The following is a 20,352-nucleotide window of genomic DNA, read 5'->3' as shown; positions in this document are numbered from 1 at the left end:
GAAGTTTGAAACTTTGCCAGAGCAAAAGACTTTTTTCAGTGATTTGGATATCAGTAAATAAACCAAAGGTGGAAACAGTAAGATGGAACATTAGTGAGTGAATTACAGAAGACATTTACTCTGCTGATAAACATCAAATTACTCATACAGGAATCTGAATATTGTGCCAGTCCTTAATTTTGTTTTGTGTTGACAGTAATAAACACTTTTGCACATGTCACCATTTTATTTCTTGACAACCTCTCCATATTCTAGATTCCAAAACTTCAACTCAAGGTTAAATAATAAGTGCATAAGTGTGTTCTGGGGGAAAATGACAGAATAGTCAGTCAAAAGCAGTGGATAGCTCCTGGCCAGAAGAGAGTCAAAATTTGCTCAAAACACACTTATCAAGAAAGCCTCCAAAGCTGTGGGTGTACTTACGTTTTATGCATCTGTTGGTACCGGGAGCCACAGCCCATCCTGAGCAGCAGTGCTGTCCCCCGCACACATTGGGCCTGAAGAGGACAGGAAAACAGTTTCAAACTGTCAACGGGACAAAGAGGAAACACACAGCTTAACACTGGTGTTCCGGGTTACCATTAGTGAATAGTTTTAAACCTGAGACTAGTGATCCACCAAATCTAGTAAAATGTCCTAAAGAAAGCCTACAAGAACCAATTGTTTTGAAGTGAGAGAGCCCACTAACAGAATACCTTATAGAAATGCACATAATTGCATTTGATCCCATTATGATTTTCAGCTAAGGGCATAAACGTGATTGCAAAATCAATTCTACATGTCTCCGCTGACTGGCCACAGAGTCCCCTGCGAAAAAACACTAGGCTACATGAACTTTACCAGGACAGAAGAGAACCATGAGGCAGAGGAGTGCCCTGATGTTAGCATAATCTGTTATCTCTAGTTAAGGACAATTCCTGAACCATAACAACCAGACTGTACACAGGGCTTATCCTGGCCAGCGTCACTTAGATGTTTCCACTTGGCCCCCTTTCATAGGATGTGCTGAACAAGGTCGGGGTGCCTGGTGAGCACCTGTACAACTGGTGTTGAGATGAACGGCATGGAACTAGTCGGCACTTCTGTCAGCGGAGAAGCTGGTGACAGGAAGCTGACGGCAGACAAATGCAGACTGAACCTGCTGAGTTCAGTGACAAATCCCTTGTTAACAAAGGCTGAGTAAATAACGGGTATATGCTCCTGACAAACGCTGTGCCCTCCATCAATGTCATCTGGCAAGGTCCATCAAAATCTTGAATAACTGTAGAGTTTAGCTGGGCTATCTGAATTGTTTACTCAGTTCTACCATCCTGTCTGCATTGCCAGCCACCTTGTAAAATCATCCTGGACAAAGATGAGATGAGGGAGTAATATTGTCATTTCAGCCTTAAAAACATCCATCCAGGGCAACAGAGCAACACTTTATTTCTGGAACAAAAGTCACTCCACATATTACCATTAGAGTCGTTCTCTGAAAACATTACCATGTGAGCAGCCATTTCACATATTTTCACAAGCTGACATTTTCAGGAAATATTCAGTGTACAAAACTGAATACCCATAACTGAAACTGAAAGCGTCAAGGGAAAACCGACCTGTAGCAAAGTTAACCAGCAAGAATTTATCACCCATGACACAGCAAAAAAAAGAAAATCAGACCACTAAATCACCTGCATGTTTAAAAGCTTTTGAGTCACTTATTACAATAAGAAATTGCATGCCAGCATCCTCCAAATTAGCCTTGCTCCTCTGAGACAGGTTGCATGTCAGCTCTCCCTGTTTACAAGATTCTCCAGGAAGGACATAAACTCTACAGGACAGATGCTTTTGTGTGGAGAAAAAAGGACACAATCAAATTAAGGCCCCTCTACTGAAAAAGGAATCAAAAACTTCTTTATTTGTCTGGTATTTGTGTGATTTGCAGTGAACAGTGACAGACTTCCTTCCACTGAAGGCTTCCAACAGTTTACAGACGGTTCAAAATGAGGACCTGCTGTGATTGAGGTCTGCATCTGTGCAGAAGCAAACAACACAGACAACTGCGTATACTGCTGTGTGCTCAAATCAAACAATCGACATGCCACTTGGCAGACATGCTACCCTTTGCCAAGTCAACCGAGTCTAACTTTCCATAATCAACTGCAATTACAAAAGTGTAACTGATTGGTCAACAGAAGACAGATATAGTAGCCTTGAGCATCAAGAAATTTTGCCAAGGGCACATAGAATCTGCTTAGAAACCTGAAAAGCGGTGAGTAGGTTCGAGTGTCAGATTAAATTAGAAGTGTTTATTTGCCTGTTATCCATATGTAAACGTGCACGATGTGGACACCAAAGCTCAATTTACTTCCTTTATGACATAATTTATAGAAGCCATTGAGGATACTGCTCGCTTGGGATGTCTAGCTTTGTGCACTGATGACTTGTGGGGGTTCACGCAAATGTAAGAGCTGGACTTCATTACTGCTCTGAAGTGAGCAGGTATAGATTGAGAAAGTTCCAACCACTAGTACTTGGGGGAAAAAAAATGCTTGAATGAGTCAGTAGGGCAGGAATTCGTTGAGGAAATGTGCCAGTCAAATATACGCTCACGCTCGACCACCAGATGTTTCACGTAAAGGTAATGAATCAGAAAGAGACTAAACACAAGACTTGTGAAACCACAGCAGCATTTCGCAAAGAGTATTACTTATTGTGAAAAACTATTCCTGTAAGCTTGTGACACCTTCAACTACTGTGAAGAACAAGCTCAGCACCAGCTTTAAGATTTCTCAAAGACCAATTAAAAGGCTCCACAAAAAAAACCTGTCCACAATGCATTCTGGGACAGTGGCAGCAGATGCGTCCAGTTCCCAGACCCAGGGCAATGCAGAATGTCACAGCCGGCTCTTAAAGTGTGGTTGTCAGCTGAAGCCAAACAGCAAAGCCAAGCTGTGGCAGAGCTAAAAAACAAAGAACGTTAAAATAATGTGGTGCAGCTTTTTGGACGTTAAACAGGGTTTGTGGTTGTTTCTCAGTGCGTTTCAGGCTACAGCTCTCAGGTTATAGCACGGTTAGAGCAGTGATGAAATTAAACCCATGTGCACAACCTTAGGACACATGACAACAATTCTCTCATCCCTGTTTTGCTCCCAGTAGCGCCTCTCTTGCAGACTGTTTTACCGAAAAGGCAAAAATTTTTTGCCACCAATATATCCCACTGACAATAGGATATACTGTATTAGTGGTAAAATGAATAATTCAGGGATGGTGCCTGGAAAGAATTCCGAGAAGTTGCCTTTGTAAACCAACTTACACTATGATCACAATTCAAACTGATTTCTGACTGATGCTCTGCTTGGGTCTGTCCACGCAACACTCCTCAGCAACAAAACCACAAGCCCGTCTCAGTGGAAGCAAATGAACGATCCTCTGGAAGAGCGGAGAAGCTGGGACCGGGTGGTAGAGTAGCACAGGATTGAGGACTATGCAGCACAGGAGAAACGGTTGTGATAACCAGGTGGTTCTCATCAGGGAAGGAAGCTGAAAGTGTGCTGCGTGGCTTTGCAGATCATTGAATGCCTGCTGGCAGTTTGCCCCCAACAGAGTTTGCCACCAACATATTGCTGGCCAAGGGACATTGGCACACGGCAGGCACTTACATGGCAGCTTTTACATCTAGACGATTCCTGATACAACAACAGCAGGCAAATTACAAAATAATTGTCTGATATAATGTAATGGCATGAACCACAGTAACTCATGGGTCTGGCGCTCGAGTCCTGCTCGGGGTGCCTTGCGGCGAACCGGCGTCCCGTCTTGGGTGCGTCCCCTCCCCCTTCGGCCTCGCACTCCGTGTTGCCGGGTTAGGCTCTGGTTCGCGGCAACCTTGTTCGGGACGAGCGGTTTCAGACAGCGTGCGTGCGCAGCAACTCACAGAAACCAAGACGAACTAAGTCCTTCAGAATCAGCACCTTACTAATCAACGTTCACATAACGCATCAGGAGTACTTTTCAGCAGCTGACGGGGTAAGGAAGCTTTGGCCGTCTTGAGGCGTTATTGCGCTTTCACAAGTAAAATATGAATGGATCAGCTGCCTTAGGACAATAAGTGAATTCAGGAGAGCACGCCGGCTCTCTCGCGGCTCTCCAGTTGGGCCCACGTAACGGATGGAATGCCGATGACCTCCGTGAACGCCGGCGGGAGAAATTTTGAGCAAGATGTAAGACTGGAAAGAGCAAAGATCCACACCTGGGAGGGATTCCAGGCAATTCCTTATTAATCCTTCAGTTCGTCCATCTGCGAACCACGAGGCCGAGTCAAGACGGACTTTCTGTCTCTGGATTTACGTCAAGACGTCCTTCCTCCCAAGCCGGACCTGCGATTCCCCGCGGCCGAGCTACCTCAGTACCTGCGGCCGCGCGGCTGCTTCAGCGCCGCTTTCACCTCGTCGTACCTCGGGGCTCGCTCCGCTCTCCGCAGCCAGCTACGTGGGAACTGCTCTGTCCGACTGCTACATACCATAGGCTATAGGTCGTGTCTTCGATAACGTGTGGGGAGAGCAGCTAAACTCTTTCGCACACCCGTGAGCGATTAGCTGGTTAACCTCACTTTACTACTACTACTACTAGTCACTAGACCAGTTGAACTTGTTCAGCTCCCTGTATCAGTCAGTGCAACGGAAGCAACTAGACTAGTCACTCAGCGCTCAACACTTACATACATACATACAACAAGGCAACGCATTAGAAGTGACTGGAGAGCATGTGACATGTGTACAGAAAATCTAGTTCATTCGGGGATGACAAATGTAGAAGTGAAGTCACGTGACGAGAATATCATGTACCGTGCGTGAAACGAGTCGCCGCGTCGAGGCTTCGCGGCACAGCGGAACCGTCGCGTCAGAGTGTCGTGGGCGAATCTTGTCCGTTTGCCGTGAGTTTACACACAAAAGTATGCGCTAAGTCTGAATGACTTCTTTGGCGCGTTTAATTCAGTCGAGCGTTCACTAATAATCGATAACCTTATTTAATTTAGCAGTGGCAGCGAGCCTGGCGCCGCTGCACTGAGTGACTCTCCGGCACCGGCGACTGCAACTGTCTCACCCAGTGAGGCGCCTGGAAGCCGCCGCGCTCTGCCGGCTGCTCGCGCTCGCGCCCGCGCCCGCGCCGGGACTCTGAGTCTGTCTCGCGCCGATCCGGAACCTCTGCTGCTGCTGCTGCTGCTGGGGCTTCGGCGCGGCGCGCGTGGCGTCCCGAGGAGGCGCGCCGGCGGCGGCGGCGGCGGGGGGCTCGTCGCTCGGCGCCGCGGCCGTGGGTTTGCTCCTCGGGTTACTGCGCGGGGTCCCGGCGTGGCCGTGCGCGGTCCCGTGCGCATCCTCGCCGGAGACGCCGGCGTCTTTGGTGTCCCCTGCGCCGTGACCTCTGCGTCTGCCGCCGCCGCCGGCTGCAGCCGGCGCTCGCTCGCGGTCCCACAACGCTCGAGCCGCCGCGCCCTCCTGCCCGTCGTCATCTGCCGAGTGCGAGTCCCTTTGGCCGTCACACGCTCGCGCCGCTAAAAGCGCGAAAGCCGCTAGAACGAAGATGCAGCGCCGTCGCTCCATCATCATCATCATCATCATCACCACGCCGAGCGAGCGTCGCAGCCGCAGTCAGAGCGCGCGCGCGCGGCGCAGCCCCGCAGGTCCGCTGTCCGAGTCGAGTCGCTTCACTTGTTGAGAAAGTGCGGCCACACACATCCAGCGAGAAAGAAGGGAGGTTGTTATATCAGCAGATACTAGTAACGCACGTGGACACAAGAAGAAGAAGAAGAAGAAGAAGAGAGAGGAGCACAGCACGCACTTCTTCTTCTCTCAGCGCTCCCGCTGCTCATGCTGCTCAGGCAGGGAAACAACCGGGCAAAAATGCAGAAAAACGTGCAAACTAAGCGCTTCCTTCGTTAACCTGCGTGTGGCTTCAGGTACGAGCTGAGCGCGGCAAAGCCGGTTAATAGAAAAGGCGTCTCCGCTCCGCGCTGTAGGGCGACCGCGTCACGGCGCCCGGCCGTTTCTCCTTCTTCTCTCCCTCAATGAAACGAGAGCTGCGACTCTGAGGCGGAACTCGTGCACTTTGAATGGAGCTGCCGCGCGCCCGAGCGCCTCCTTCATCCCAACTAAGTCACCTTTTGCGTGTCTCTCCGCGCTTCTGGAAACTCCCACTTTCGGCCTTTTTTTTGCCGAGACCGTGTTGAGCGCTCGCTGCAGCACGACGGGCTACATGTAACGCGCTCCCCGTGTCGCGTGAAAAAGCGCGTGAGAAACGGCTTCGGAAGAACGTACGCTTTTTCGCACAGTCGCGCGCTTTTATTCAGCGCTCTGCTCTGGACGCGTAGCGCCGGAGAACGCTCCGCGCGCTGCCGTCCTGCGCGAGATTCAGTTACGTGAAGCAAATCTATTTGGGCAACGAGAGCAGAATAAAATTATTACTTTTACGTTGTCAGCTTAGTGATGCAGCTTAACCGTCAGAAAAAAAAAAAAAAAAAGTGTTTTAAAGAGAATCACAAACATTAAAGCGTGTCTAAGTAGGCAGAATTTATTTGCACTACTAGGCAAAAAAAAGCCACAGTGGAGCTGAAGACAAATTATGGCGCTGTCATCCAGCAGCGCTTTGTTAAAATGAATGATTCACTCATTATTAGGCACTTATTCCGCACTTGAGACGCCACTGCTGCTACAGTTTAACAGCGGCCGCCGGCGCTTGCGAGTAAATAAATCTAGCAGGGCATGGCACATTAATTCACCCGTTTCTCAATTTCCTCAGGTGGTACTTCTTGTTGACGGAAAAAAAAAAAAAAACAATGCAAGCATTTGTACAAGACATGTGGCGTTTGCTAATGATTTATAAACCTGTGCCTTAATTGCCTCTCACAGCGCGCCCAGGGACCGCATAACGGGAGTGTGCTGTGTGAGCTGCGGGGAAGCTGCCCTGGCCTTCTTTCTGCTCTTATCAAACACTTTTATTTCACCTCAAGATCCGTTCTGCATAAAAATATCAAACTAAAGCCTAAACATTCAAAAGGAAAGGTACAATGCTGGAGTTAGTCAGTGATTAAATAAACCAGTTCAAGGGGGGCAGATGACTGTTGAAGAGCACTTGTCCACATGTGGAGTGTCCTCACTGTTTCGTTCACCGCACAGAGCTTTTCTACAGCATCTTTTAACATTTACATTTATTCATTTATCGGACACTTTTCTCCAAAGCGACTTCCGATGAACTCCGTGTAGCGTTATCAGCCCACACACCTTATTCACCGCGGTAACTTACACTGCTAGATTCACTACTTACACTGGGTCACTCATCCATACATCATGGAACACGCACACTCTCGCTCTCTGTCACACACACTATGGGGGAACCCGAACAGCATGTCTTTGGACTGTGGGAGGAAACCAGAGCACCCGGAGGAAACCCACACAGACACGGGGAGAACATGTAAACTCCACACAGACTGAGTGGGGTTCGAACCCACATCCCCTCGCACCACCCAGGCACTGTGAGACTGGATGGTAGTGGTGTTGCAGGATACCGGGGCTTTTTCTTTCTCCAGCTTAGGCACAATGGGGGGGGGTCACGTCCCCCAGTTCTCAGTCAGACCTGTTTATAACTCATTTGAGTGCTATTACCAATATTTTTGCTCACCCAGCACCTGTCAAGTTGTTATATTCTCCAGTGAAAGGTATATACAGGCAATGTGGATTTAGCGGTCGCGTGTATTCATAAAAATGTATTCAAAGAATGGTCTAAATATAGTGTTTATTAACTCCAAAAGGGATTAGAAGTGCACTTAAGGAACAGCTTTCACTTTTAAGATTTCTCTACTAGTCTGACATACTGTACGTATCACATCGTCACACCACATGTCGACCACTTTTATTGGTAAAATTGATGATTTCAGTGTTTCGGAGAGAAGTTGGCATGTTGGCCATCTAAACATTTAGATTTACATTTACATTTATTCATTTAGCAGACGCTTTTCTCTGTAGACCTCAGAAACTGTTGAGTTGTCTGAAACAAGTCCCTTACAAGCTAAAACACGTTAATTTAAATACATTTCTGCTTTCCAAGGCGTCGGTGTCCGTAGTAAATTAATTATCTGGATTCACATATGTTCTGTCACTTTACCCCATAGTAGCTGAGTGGTACTTTGTAAGAAAATTTGTGAGAAGGCGAGGTTTACCCACTATGCACCTCTGATCTCTTCTGGGCATTTACTGTATTCTTTCTTTCTTCTCTTCAACACAGCAAGAGGCTTGCAACCTCGCCTCAAACAAACTGGGATGTGTACAGAACTTTTGCCATGTATTTTCTGAGCTTCATTGCGGTATACCAAAATTGTGCCTAAGTTCTAGAAAAAAAAAGGGGCCCCATTTGCCACGTTTATTCCGGTCTCCCATTTTCTCAGGGGACTCTGGGTAAAGGAAAGACCGGTCACGGTGGGAAGAGGGGGTAAGTGAGATTTAAAAGGGAAATTAGAGAGGTTGTCACGCTTAAAGTGAAGGAGCATACCTCCAGTTGTGAAACCTGCACTGCATCTCCACGTGGACCAGCTGAGAGCTCCGCTCTTCAAGCAGCAAGGCGGTGGCTTGGACCCATTGCCCTCGGGCCTCTTCCCCTGCTTTGCCTCCCAACCCAAACACAACTGGCCAGACGAGAGAGAAGACTTCCACAACCCGACGAAAGATTTAATTAGGGTGAAAGCAGTTCGTTGTCTCATGACTCTCCCCCGGCCTTGTTGGAGCTCATTCCGCTTCCCTGGGGCGCCAACCTTTGCCGTGAGAGGTCAGCCGCCACCATTGACAGCGCGGGATCGGGGAGACTCGGCCTCTGAAACGGACTGCCTTCCTGGCTCGCACCAGATGCTTGGTGAAATCGGGCCAGAAAATTTTCTCAAATCCCACCCGTGCTCTAACGTAATCAATCAAAGCGGCACAAAAAAAGAAGTCTTTCACTCTTGCGTGTTTGGAATTCCATTTCATTTTGTATTGGCTAGCCTTACGAGGCAATATTCTTCCAAAGTTAATACATGTATCTACAGGGTTCGTTCACTGTTTAATATTTGGTTGCACGTGTTGGGCAAGGGTGCCTTCAGATCTGTAGCTGATGTTATAAAAGCAAGATTTAATGTGTCCCAATCTGATAGAGTTTGCAGCATCTGGAGCGATTCAGCGCTGAATACCAGGAGGATCCTTCTGGATGCGACTGGGCTTTTTACACAAAGGTTCCTTCAGAAAACTGGGCTTGTTTGCGAGGAGACACACCTTTGAACAATCATATCTTCAAATAGAAAACAGTGGCCAAACAATACAGTCGCTAAGTAGAAATAAATGACGACAAGGAGAATGAATCTTTGTGATCTCAGAAAAAGAGAATGATTTCCATTCGAAAGGCATAACTTTGTTTTGCATATGGAACTCAGAAGCACCCGGTCAATACGTTCCAACTCCAACGATGTGTTTTCACAAGGACTTCTAACATTTACAGAGAATGCACAAAGGGATAACTTTGCGATGCGTGAGTTGTGCCCCTTTCGAACGTCTCTATTTATTTTACATGTTGTTGCACCGTAGGAATCCAATGGTCCATTGTCCGTGTCCAAGCAACACAGGGCTTTAATTTTTTTCTCCTCCCTGGCAAGAGTTCTGCCACCTTCTCAGCAGATTTTTAATGAGAAGCGATTAAGTCGCTGAAATGGGGTAAGAGCTTTTCAAAAAAAAAAACGGCATTGACTTCTCCTTCCCTCGGGCCAAAAGACAGGCGAAGACCAAAGCCCCATTTCCACAGTTCCTTTCTAGGTGGCAAACAATTCAGTGTGTGCAGTAATTCCTTTTGTGTGTGTTTTTGTGCCAAAGCAAGTGCCTTTGGCCCCAGCCTGCCCCAAGTTCCTCCCCTGAAACTAGCGCAAATCCTCTGGCCAATGAAGGCACATCTCATGCACAGGCCACATTGTCTGGACAGCGGAGCCCCCATATTGTCTGGCCTGACACCTTTGAATCAGTTTCATCGGAGAGACAAAAGCTGTCAGCCGAAAATGTCCGCATCTGCAGCCATTCGGCGGGAGGCACAATGACCGAATGGCGCATGACTACGGGAGAACTGTCACGGGGGTCAGGGGACAAGTGTACCCATTAGAAACCCAAACAGTATCATTACACTCACAATGTCGCTCTCTCATTGTAAGAGAGCTTTAGCGGTGCGTTCTGTGCCGTCGCTCTGGAATTTAAAGTGTTTCGTTTGAATCGGTCTCTGTGAGGGATGCTTGGCAGCCGTGATGGACGAAGAATGCAAATCTTTTACCTTTGGCTGCTCGGATCATTGTCCTCAGCTCCTTTTTCTTCATCCTGTGGCGAATATAATGCAGATATTGTTCACAGCAGGGCGGTAGTGAAAACGTAGGAACAAGCAGGGAAAAAAAAATTTAAACAAATCAATTAGAAGGAAATGTGATTTTTGGCCGAGCAGCACTTCAGGGCAGTCCAAAGTACAGTCTATTCGTATTTTTCAACAAGACAGCATGGTTTTTAGGTGCTTATTGGGGAAACCCATAATTAAAATCAGACTCATGGCTCCGTCGAGTAAGAACAACATCATAAGCTATGGAATAATATTAATGGGAAGACTTGTACTGTACTTCATCACGGAACATTAAAAACTGGGCGTACATAAAACAGATACCGACCGATGGAGAAGCAAAAGAATTAAATAATCATGAAGAAATGGACCGAATCATCCACCTCCGGACTGTCGGGACTTTCCGAAAAGAACGGCTTTTAGGGAGCGGTTCATCCTGGCGAAATAGGCCTATTAAACGTCATGTGCAGGTAGGTTGTGGTGGTCATCGCTGAACACGAACCTCCTCGTCCCTGCTACTTACCCTGGTGTTCCGCACCGTGCTTTTCTGTAGGGTCTGGACCCACAGTCGCAGCCTCGCCGTGCACAACGGTGACGGGATCGGATCGGACGAGGCCTACGGTGCCGACCCCACACCCAGCAGAAAGCGGCCTCCCTGCTCAGGTTTCGCCTAAGAGCTGACGAAGGCAGCGGCTGGCAGCGAGGTCGTGATCGGCATCACCCGCCGAGGGGTGGACTTTCGGAGGCGGGGGCACATTCCGTAGGATGGTGGGCACTGCTGATATCGGGGGGGGTGAAGTAACGTGGTAAGCCGCTTTCCCAGATGGCAGCTCAGACGCTCAGCTGATCCCTCCTTAGCGTTTGTGTGCATGGGCTCTTCCCAACAGCATGTTTCTGTGCGTCATATGTGCGGGGTTTGGGTGAATGCCTTACTGAAGCACTGCTCACTTCCCAAATAGTGGGGACAAAGTGGAAAAATGGAACAATGCTGCTAAAACCAGTAAGACGTCTAGCAACTCGTCACAATTACGGAGCCCTTTGGCTGAGGAAAGCGCTGGCAAATGACTTCAGATGTGTCATGAAGAGCTGGCAAGGCTAACACGTTGTATTATTTTACAGCCTCGTGATTGTTTCTTTTAGGGGCCCGATGTTTTTACATTTTGGGGAAGATAGAGTGGACAGGTTTGCTTCGAGAGGAAGGAAAAGCTTGGGCTTTAAAATGACGTGAAGCAGCTCTCGCATCTCCATGATTGATTCTTGGTCATAAGTCTGCATGCTCCCCGCAGCTAATCACCCATGTAACCCTTTTAGGCCCCATCCATGTGAAGACATCAGACTTAGAAATCTCTCGGTGAATGGCACCGTTTGACAAATGACACTCCATGGGATTCCCGGAGCAATATGTGCGATACACGTGAATCTCGGACGCGTTTCAAGGAAGCCGAGGCCAACCGGAGCAGATGCTGTCGGGGCTTGAAGTCGGCATCTTCTCCCCTGGAACAAAGAGGGGTTTCGTGTTGAACTTTATTACTATTATGTCTTTCAAGTGTCTGGTGTCACACGTCACGCATGGTTAGGGAACATAGGTGTTCGTGGAAAGAGTCCAATCCTCTAGGCGCAGCCTCGGGACCCAAGCGAAAGCTTTCGTGTGAATCTCACGAAGGACGTGGAGCACTGACAGGTCCAGCGAGCCGCCAGAGGTTGTTGTCTAGAGAAGGTCCCGTTGGTTCCGTGGCTGGCGTCTGTCGAAAAGAAATCCCAAAGATGCGTGAAGTACAGTGATTCTCAGTAACGCTGAAGTTTACTCTTTCGAAACATTACTGTCCAGGCACACACACAGTCAAAACCACTTGTCTCATACAGGGTTGCAGGGGACACACCCAGGACAGGACACCAGTCTGTTGCAAGGCACCCCAAGCAGGACTCGAACCCCAGACCTACCAGAAAGCAGGACCTGGTCCAACCCACTGTGCCACTGCAACCACCCCCCACTATCCAGCTATCATTGTTTAAAACAGCCCATGTGAGTAAAGTCAGTGAAACATTGATGCACATTTTCTTCTGAGTGCACAATTATGTTTATTTATTTGATTTATATGATTCAGTTTATTCGTATTGTACGTTCAGTTGCTCCTCGCTGCAGAAAATCCTTTTCATACGATGTCCACTGCAAGCAAATGTTCTGTGAATATTTATTCAAGTCGTGCAGCGCACCATCTGCTCTAGATCATTTCTTATCCGTTATGGTCCAAAGGGTTAACTCCGTTAGTGAGTTAAATCAGGTGACGATGTGTTCGGCCAAACCAAACACCTACAGGACCAATGACCGCAGGACAGGACAGGATAACATTTTATTAATCCCTGCAGGGAAATTCACACACAACAGTCTAACATGACACATAACAAATTACAGCTATACACCTAAATCACCTCTTTATGCAACCAGACTAAACAATTTGGTGACTAAAGGAGCTTAAAGCGATCTCCTTATGCGGTGATGTCACTCCCACGACCTCGCGCCTGACGCCGGCACCTGCCGCTAATCAGGGAGGCGGGGAATAAAGAGGCCGTGCTGCACACTGGGTCGCCGAACTTCTTAGAGAGCAAAAGCTTCGCCGGCAATTCTCGTGACTGCGTTCGTTTCCGGTCCCGGTCCAGCGACTTCATCTCTTGTCTCATCCTAAAGAGCAACGTCTCACGTCGCTTGACCCACGCCTGTCCCCGACAACGTCTCTTGCCTGCCCCTTGTTTGTACAACTAATAACCCCACCAGCTACTGGGTCCACTCCAACTCTTCGGCTCGGCATCTTCTGACATGACAGGTGATTTGAGCCGTGGCCCATAATGGACTCTAACATCCTTCCTCATCCTGGCCTCTGACGCAGACTCCACCGAGTCAGGTGTCGGACCTGTGACGGAACCTGCTTTCCCCGCAAGCTTGTTGAGCCAGCAGCTCTCACCAACAGAGACGTTTCCCTCTAGCACACAGTCATTCATTGTGCAAATAGCTTCAAGGATGATCTGTGGGACCAGTCCAGTTTGTTGTTGGAACCCCATGTACTTGTAGGAGTGAACAACCTCCACGTCTGTACCCTCAGTGATTACCAGGCACAAGGGGTCTCTGACATGGAAAAAGTTGACCACCAGCTACTTGTTGATGTCTTGTCTTGTTGATGTTGAGCTGAAGATGGTTAACTCTGAATTACTGAATCTTGAATACTGCCTAGGACCAAATCCATGCAGGCTGTGACCCAGGAAACCTGCTGGAGTACTTCTTCCATTCCAGGTGAGACAAACCACTGCATGGGGTGTGTTGGGATTAAGGGGAGAGAAAAAGGCCACTCACCTGGGCATTAAAATTTATGGGGTCATGTGGAAACAACGCATCATCCTGCTCATTCTGTTTCAGTTGCATAAAGGCAGGTGGGAAGGGACTCCACTGCCCTTCAGCCTCCACTTCCTCTTTGTCATTTCCTTTAGCTCATTGTATCAGGAGACCTGGAATATGGGTTGCTGTCTTGGTAAAACATTGTCGAACAGATTGTTGTTCAACAAAAGTCACCAGGATTTCACTGTTTTTAATAGCCTATGTTGTAATTCTGCCATTAATTCACAAGCCTTGATTTTCTTTGTACTTTCCCAAAGCTTCCATCATGCCTTCAACACTTTGACTTGGAGGTGCCCTCATGTACATTTCTGAAAATTATGTCATTGGTTGTGCGTGACAAATGCCACTGGACTCATTTCAATGGGTGGATGTCAATGCTGGCCGGTTTCCCGGGGAAAGAGTTTGTCTTTCCCCAGGAAGTATATATGCATTTTCTCCATAAATGGGAACCTCCCAGATAATTAGACTGATTTACATTAAAACTTCCAGAAAATTAGCCATAAAATAAATCAGCAAAGACTTAAACATCTCGAATAACAGCAATAACATTTGGCAAGCTGGTACATTTCAAAATATTTGTATAACTTGCTTGTGCTTCATTGAGGTTTTGAGGGTTTTGCTTGTTTTGAAGGCTGATTAGTCAATGAATATGTATATTTTCTGGGGGGGGTGGGTGAGCGGGAAGGACAGAGGATCGCTGAACACTGCTGCCCAGCAGTCCGTTTCTCCGCCTTTCCACTGATCTGGATGATGGTCCCAATCCATCCTTTCTTTCCCCTTGTTATTGTCCACTGCGGAGATAATGATTCCCTGGGGGGGCTAGGATGGGGAATGAAATTACTGCCAGCAATCTGCATCCATTTTCCCCTCTGCAGCCCAGGGTCTGAACAGAAACATTCCACACAGAGGAGGTTTTGTGTCCTAGACGGCCAAAAATGAAAATCTCCCATAATTATGCCCCCTTAAAGATTCCATGGGCAGGAGGCAGCACAGCGATTAAGGTAACCTTAAGGTTTTCTGCTGAAGCCCACTCCTTCCTAACAGGGCAGCTGATGGCATGGTGGATAGCGCTATTGCCTTCAGACGTGAGGTCTGAATCCAGCCTACCACTGTAGTACCTTTGATCAACATACTTACTTGCTCCAGGATAAAAGTACCCAAATGTATAAATGGGTAAACAAGTGTAGGCAGCGTAACACCGTAAACTGCTTTTGAGAAAAGTGTCAGCTAAATGAATAAATGCGAAGGCAGCAGGCCCGCACACACTCCGAAACCGCTCGTCCCAAGCGGGGTCACGGTAAGCTGGAGCCGAACCCAGCAACACAGGGCGCGAGGGGACACACCCAGGGCGGGACGTCAGTCCGTCGCGAGGCACGCCAAGCGGGACTCGAACCTCGGACCCACCGGGGAGCAGGACCCGGGCAAACCCGCTGCGCCACCGCACCCCGGATCGAGGCGCTTACCCTGAATTGCTCCAGGAAAAATAGCAGACTGTATGAATGGGTCAAAATCTAGAAGCCGCTATGGGTAAAAGTATTTGCTAAGCAGCAGCTTAATAATGAATTAAAAACAAATTTTCGCTACAAACTGAACACATTACCACAGGCGGCTCGGTTTCGTCTCGGCACATTTTGTAAACTTTACCGAAAATCCCCAGGATGTACGGTGCATTGTGGGTATTCGGAATTGGCTGGGACATCTCAGACACGCGTGGGCCAGGGGCTTTGCTCTCTCCTCCCAACTGTGTGGCACATTGGAGAAAAGCCTACAGCTCTCACACCGAGTCCGTTCCGCGTTAAGTGAACACAGACACGTTGTACTCTAAAAGGGCCCCAAAATTAGGAATTAATACTGCATTCGCTACCACTCGCTTGTTTCAGAAAAGCATGTGCTCGGCACTTTGGCCTTGTATTGTGGTTACTGTGCCGCAAACAGCCTTTTGCTTCTCATTTACTTAACCTATAATAACCGTGCAGATTTCGTTTAAAGCGCATTTTTGTATTAGGACCAGACTGAGTGGAATTTTCAACAGGCATGTTGAACTCACCGCATTGGCAGGGCTGCGCAAAGAGCCCTCTGGTGCCCAGAAGCAGCTTTATTCCTCAGCCACCTCCTGTGTTGCAGCACACGCTTTTGAGTTGCATCTCAACTGTTCTGTGCAAACAAAGGAGCAGAAAATGGACTTTATAAACAGGAACAATTAGATGGTAACGAGAAGGCGTCTTGCTGGCGCCGAGTTTGGCGGAAAGATCAGCCATCAGCCCCGTATACAGCATAGGTGGTGTTATTGCGATCAGCAGGGGGTCGGCCCTACTCACACTTCACCCAAACACCAAGCCCCCCGACGACTACGCAATCGCTAAAACGGTGAAAGAATTGTTCTCGTTGTCTGCGGTTCATAGGCTACGTCACGTTGCGCAACCATTCTCTAGGAATGGGCGTATTTACAACGGTGCGTCGCCTGAGTGATCCGGACGAAGACACGCAAGACTCCAATTTATTTACGCGGCCTGCAACAAAATAAGGGCGGGGATGTGAGAATAAACATTGCTGCTCCTGTGGACGCAATGATACGTCACTGTGCAGTTATACAAAGGACGCTGATTGATGTTGGGCCTTGTCTCACAGCAATTGTGATTTGCACAGGCCAAAGAGTGCTTCCTTATCCCTCATCTGCAGTCCCCAGCTCCCCTTCCTCCCTCATAGTCTTCTGTGATGGAATTCCTGACTAATACAGAGGAATACAGTAGGGAGATTAGAAGAGTTGGACCATGCCGTAACAAAATGGACAGTAGAAAGAACAAGCAAATAAACAAGAAAAAGTACTTTTAGAGCTTGCAGAGGATGGTCGTTGGTCACTTTCAGCAGACCAAGAAGAGTCATTGCAGGATATCAACCAAAACCTGCCATGAGGACTGTGATGTTAAGACCCAAGAGATGGATCTGTCTCGGGTTTGGTCACATATGGCCTGTACAGTGAAGTCATGTCCCCGTGTTCCTGTTCACATTTTGAGTATGAAACACGCTTCAGATGTGGGTCTGTACAGATGTTGGCATGGCTGAGAAGGAGTGAGGAGCAACGAGCGCACAGGGAAAGGAGGAGAGCACAGCACGGCAGTGACCTCACAGATTGGGGTGGTGTCACTCACAGGCATTACTAGCACTCTAATGGAACCAACCACCTGGCTTCTCAGAGCTCAGCATCAGCTCCAGACCATCTGTTAACAGGCCAGGGAGGCAAAGAGCACACGAGAAGACCAACATTAGCTATAGAGATGCTCTTTCATGGACAGCCTCAACACCTGCTTGGTGGAGCAATGTATGTTCATCTTTGTTCAAAGCTCGGCATGGTTGGCGTCATAAACACAATTTCTATAACTAGCTCAAAGGAAAAGTGAATTTATTCATAGCACCACTGAGGAAATGCTGTGAAAGTGTTTTATGTGGCTTTTGGCGTGATGTGGTTGCAGCACATGCCAGAGGGGAACCTTCCCTGGGTACTAAGGAGGGGTGATTCAACTGGACCCTCAAATCCTGCATATGTGATGTATAACTATTTCACAAGTTAATTACCATTTATTACAGCGACTTCATAAATGATATTTTTTCTCTTTTTTTTTTTTTACAAATATACTCATTCAATGATATGCCCTTCGCTGTTATAAGAATTTGACTTTAGCACAAATTTTATTTAACCCCTGTACTTTGTCTTAGAAAGCGTTTCTTTGCATTTGTAAGGACCAAATTTAGATTTCGTGCACCTCCCAGCTGCAGGCTGATGCGAGACATTTACATCCATCTTTATTTATATTTGTATTTATATTATTTGTATTGTATTATGCATATTTAAATTTAGTGGATGCTTTTCACCATTGCAACGTAAAATGATTACGATGTAGTATTTATCCGGCACGTTTCTCCAAGGTGACAATTCAGCACAAAACTGCAAAAGATCATTCATCCATTCATATCCTACAGTGCACACAAATACAGACGTACAGCACATAGAAACTACAGTCAATTTTAAGTCGTCAGGACACCTGAAATACATCTCATTGCGCTATGGGAGGAAACCCACCCAAACACGAGGAGACACGGGTGGGACTCGTGAAACAAGCCACAGAACAAACCGTTAGCCCTAAAAATGACCATTAAAGAATTCATGTGAAAAATGTTAGTACATCTGAGGACAAACCAGTGGAAGTCATTAAAAGTACAATCCAGCCATCTATTGTGGATACAGTGGCTGGAATTAGCTGAGTCATTCGTCAGCCGTTTTAACTCGTTATCAGACTAAGTATCGCCGAGCTCTGTTTTCGGTTGTATTTGGGAAATAAATGAGGCTTGCAGAATAACAGCAGTTCAGCAATGAGTCAAGCATTTCAGTGAAGCGGTAGTAAGAGATAATCCTTCTTGAATATGCTACCAAAGTCCTGAGTGCAAAATGAAAGTACAAGTCAGTATTCAAAAATTTTTCCCACAGATGATAAATGGGGTCTAAAGAGAAACCCTGATTTGCATTGTTATACGAGATATTCCAGTTTGCTGTAATTTCGGTGACGTTAGAATGCTACGTTTCTATCTTGAGTCAGTATGGACCTTATGAACCGTGAGACGGAGATGATCTTTACCGGATGGCCTACCGGGGAATATCCCAAAGGAAAGGTGCTCCACTGACTATAATGGACTCTGAGAGATGAGCTCCAGGAGGTCGTGACATTGTTTAACCCTCTCATTAAATCAATTTGACCCCAACAGATTCCCATTAAGCATGATAACTTGTAGGATTTTTCAAACCATTAATCACCTCCATGACCCACACCCCTAAACAGACAGGTGGTGAAGGGTTCTTGGTTTCACTCCTGAATGACAGGTAGGTCTAATTGCCCAGAGTGAGGGCACGGGGCCTAGGGTGAGGAAGAAGCGTAAACAACTGAGGATGACAGCTCAAATGAGAGGCCAGCGCTGGAGCAAGATGTCACTTGCCATCACATTCCGCTCGCAGCCATTCAGAGCTGTCTGTTGGCAAAGGCTCACATGGGAATTCTTTGGCCTTGGAGACCCTCCAACGTCAGGCAGCATGATCTCTTTGATGTGGATGATGATCTTCGGGGAGACAGCGACACATCGGTGCAGAATGCTGCCGTTAACAGCGATCATTAAGTCATTCGGTCACCGGACGAGAGCACAAGCAGCCCTTGTAAGGTGTCCTATGGTGAGAAAGTGGTACATCTGCCTCCGTTCATTTCAACGGCTGCTGTCCAGTAGCAGAGCGGCCACCGTTCGCAGGGATGACTGTGGATTTTACATTTACATTTACAATACATTCATTCATTTAGCAGACGCTTTCTCAGAGAATACAATTTGTGTATTACATTAGGAGAGAGACATAGTTGCAGAGGTGTTTATATGCACCTTAACTGGTGGTTGTGAACAATCCAGATTGCCAGTGTGGAAGTGTAAAGTATATCATTTTTGTTACAGACCACGTGGACAAACTGGAGGACAGTAGCCAGACTGACACGGCTGTGGGTTTCAGATACCAGGTGTTTACATGTATTCTGAAATGTTTGATACAAGTGTCTGGTAGACGCCATTACAAAGAATAACAAAGCCATCAGACAGAATAGTAGACAAAACGCCATTGCTCTCAGTAAGAAGCCCATTGTATGAAAGAGTACACATTTTCATAAGACTTTGTAGCTGATAAATACAGAACATAAAAATGCAGAAAATGATAAAACACTAACTCAACATCAGCAACTGCTTATTGTAAGGCAGGAACACGGCAGCTGGGGCATAACTGGGAAGCACAGGGTGCTAGAATAATAAGTAGAATGCACTCTGGACGGGATGCCAATCCATTGCAAGGTAGCCATTCTCTTTGTCTCTCTCACACACACACACACACAATGGGTAATTTCAGAGTCACTGATCCGCCTGAAACCCATGTCTTTGGACGATGGAAAGAAATCCACATAAACATGGAGAGAACATGCAAACTCCACAGACGTAACAGGGACTGAACCCAATCACAGAAAGTAGGCTGAGAAAGGAGGGCATGATTTTATTTGGCCCTGGACTTGTTATATGCACACCTATGTGGCAGAGGGCAGTAGTGTGACCATGAGGAAAGCATCACCACGCCCCGCTGCCATAAGCAAGAGAGCGAACGTCCAGGCAATTAAAGGTTTTGGCCTCTTTACAGCCCAACATAAACTGCAAATCGTGTAGGAGCCTCCTCAGCATTTCTGCAACACCTTTCCCCATCTCCTCTGCCTCTGTAGCTTTCTGGCTGCTAAATGCCTCCTTGACCCTAACTGTTGTACCTCCCTACTGGTGTATCTGTGTGCCTGGGTCCATTTCTTGTGTTGTCTAGGGATTCAAAGCATCTTTCAGAAGATTCGTTGCTTCCAGACCTGTTAAAAGGGATACAATCTGATGTCCTCATGGGCGTCCACAGAGAACCTCCACTCAGAGCTGGGGCTGGATCCCAAACCACAAAAATAGAACTGTGACGTGATGCCAGTCACCTTGAATTGCTCATCATAGGTCTATTTTTCACCCAGTTCTTCAGCCTGGGAGGTGTTTTCCTTTTT

General features: G+C 47.3%; 1 protein-coding gene across 1 annotated transcript in view; it reads right to left on the bottom strand.

Annotated features, from left to right (window-relative positions):
- LOC108930704 (latent-transforming growth factor beta-binding protein 2-like) overlaps positions 1-5,600 on the bottom strand; it is a 110,258-nt gene extending 104,658 nt beyond the window's left edge. Inside the window, exons 1-2 of the mRNA XM_029258617.1 lie at positions 5,086-5,600; positions 424-497 (exon numbers count right to left, since the gene is read on the bottom strand). Coding sequence (XP_029114450.1) covers positions 424-497; positions 5,086-5,600 — 589 coding nt within the window. The remainder of the gene's footprint in view (positions 1-423; positions 498-5,085) is intronic.
- Between the last annotated feature and the right edge of the window lie 14,752 nt (positions 5,601-20,352).

This window comes from Scleropages formosus, chromosome 15 (genome assembly GCF_900964775.1).
Source record: "Scleropages formosus chromosome 15, fSclFor1.1, whole genome shotgun sequence".
Lineage (NCBI taxonomy): Eukaryota > Metazoa > Chordata > Actinopteri > Osteoglossiformes > Osteoglossidae > Scleropages > Scleropages formosus.
This window is presented reverse-complemented; position numbering and strand designations above follow the sequence as displayed.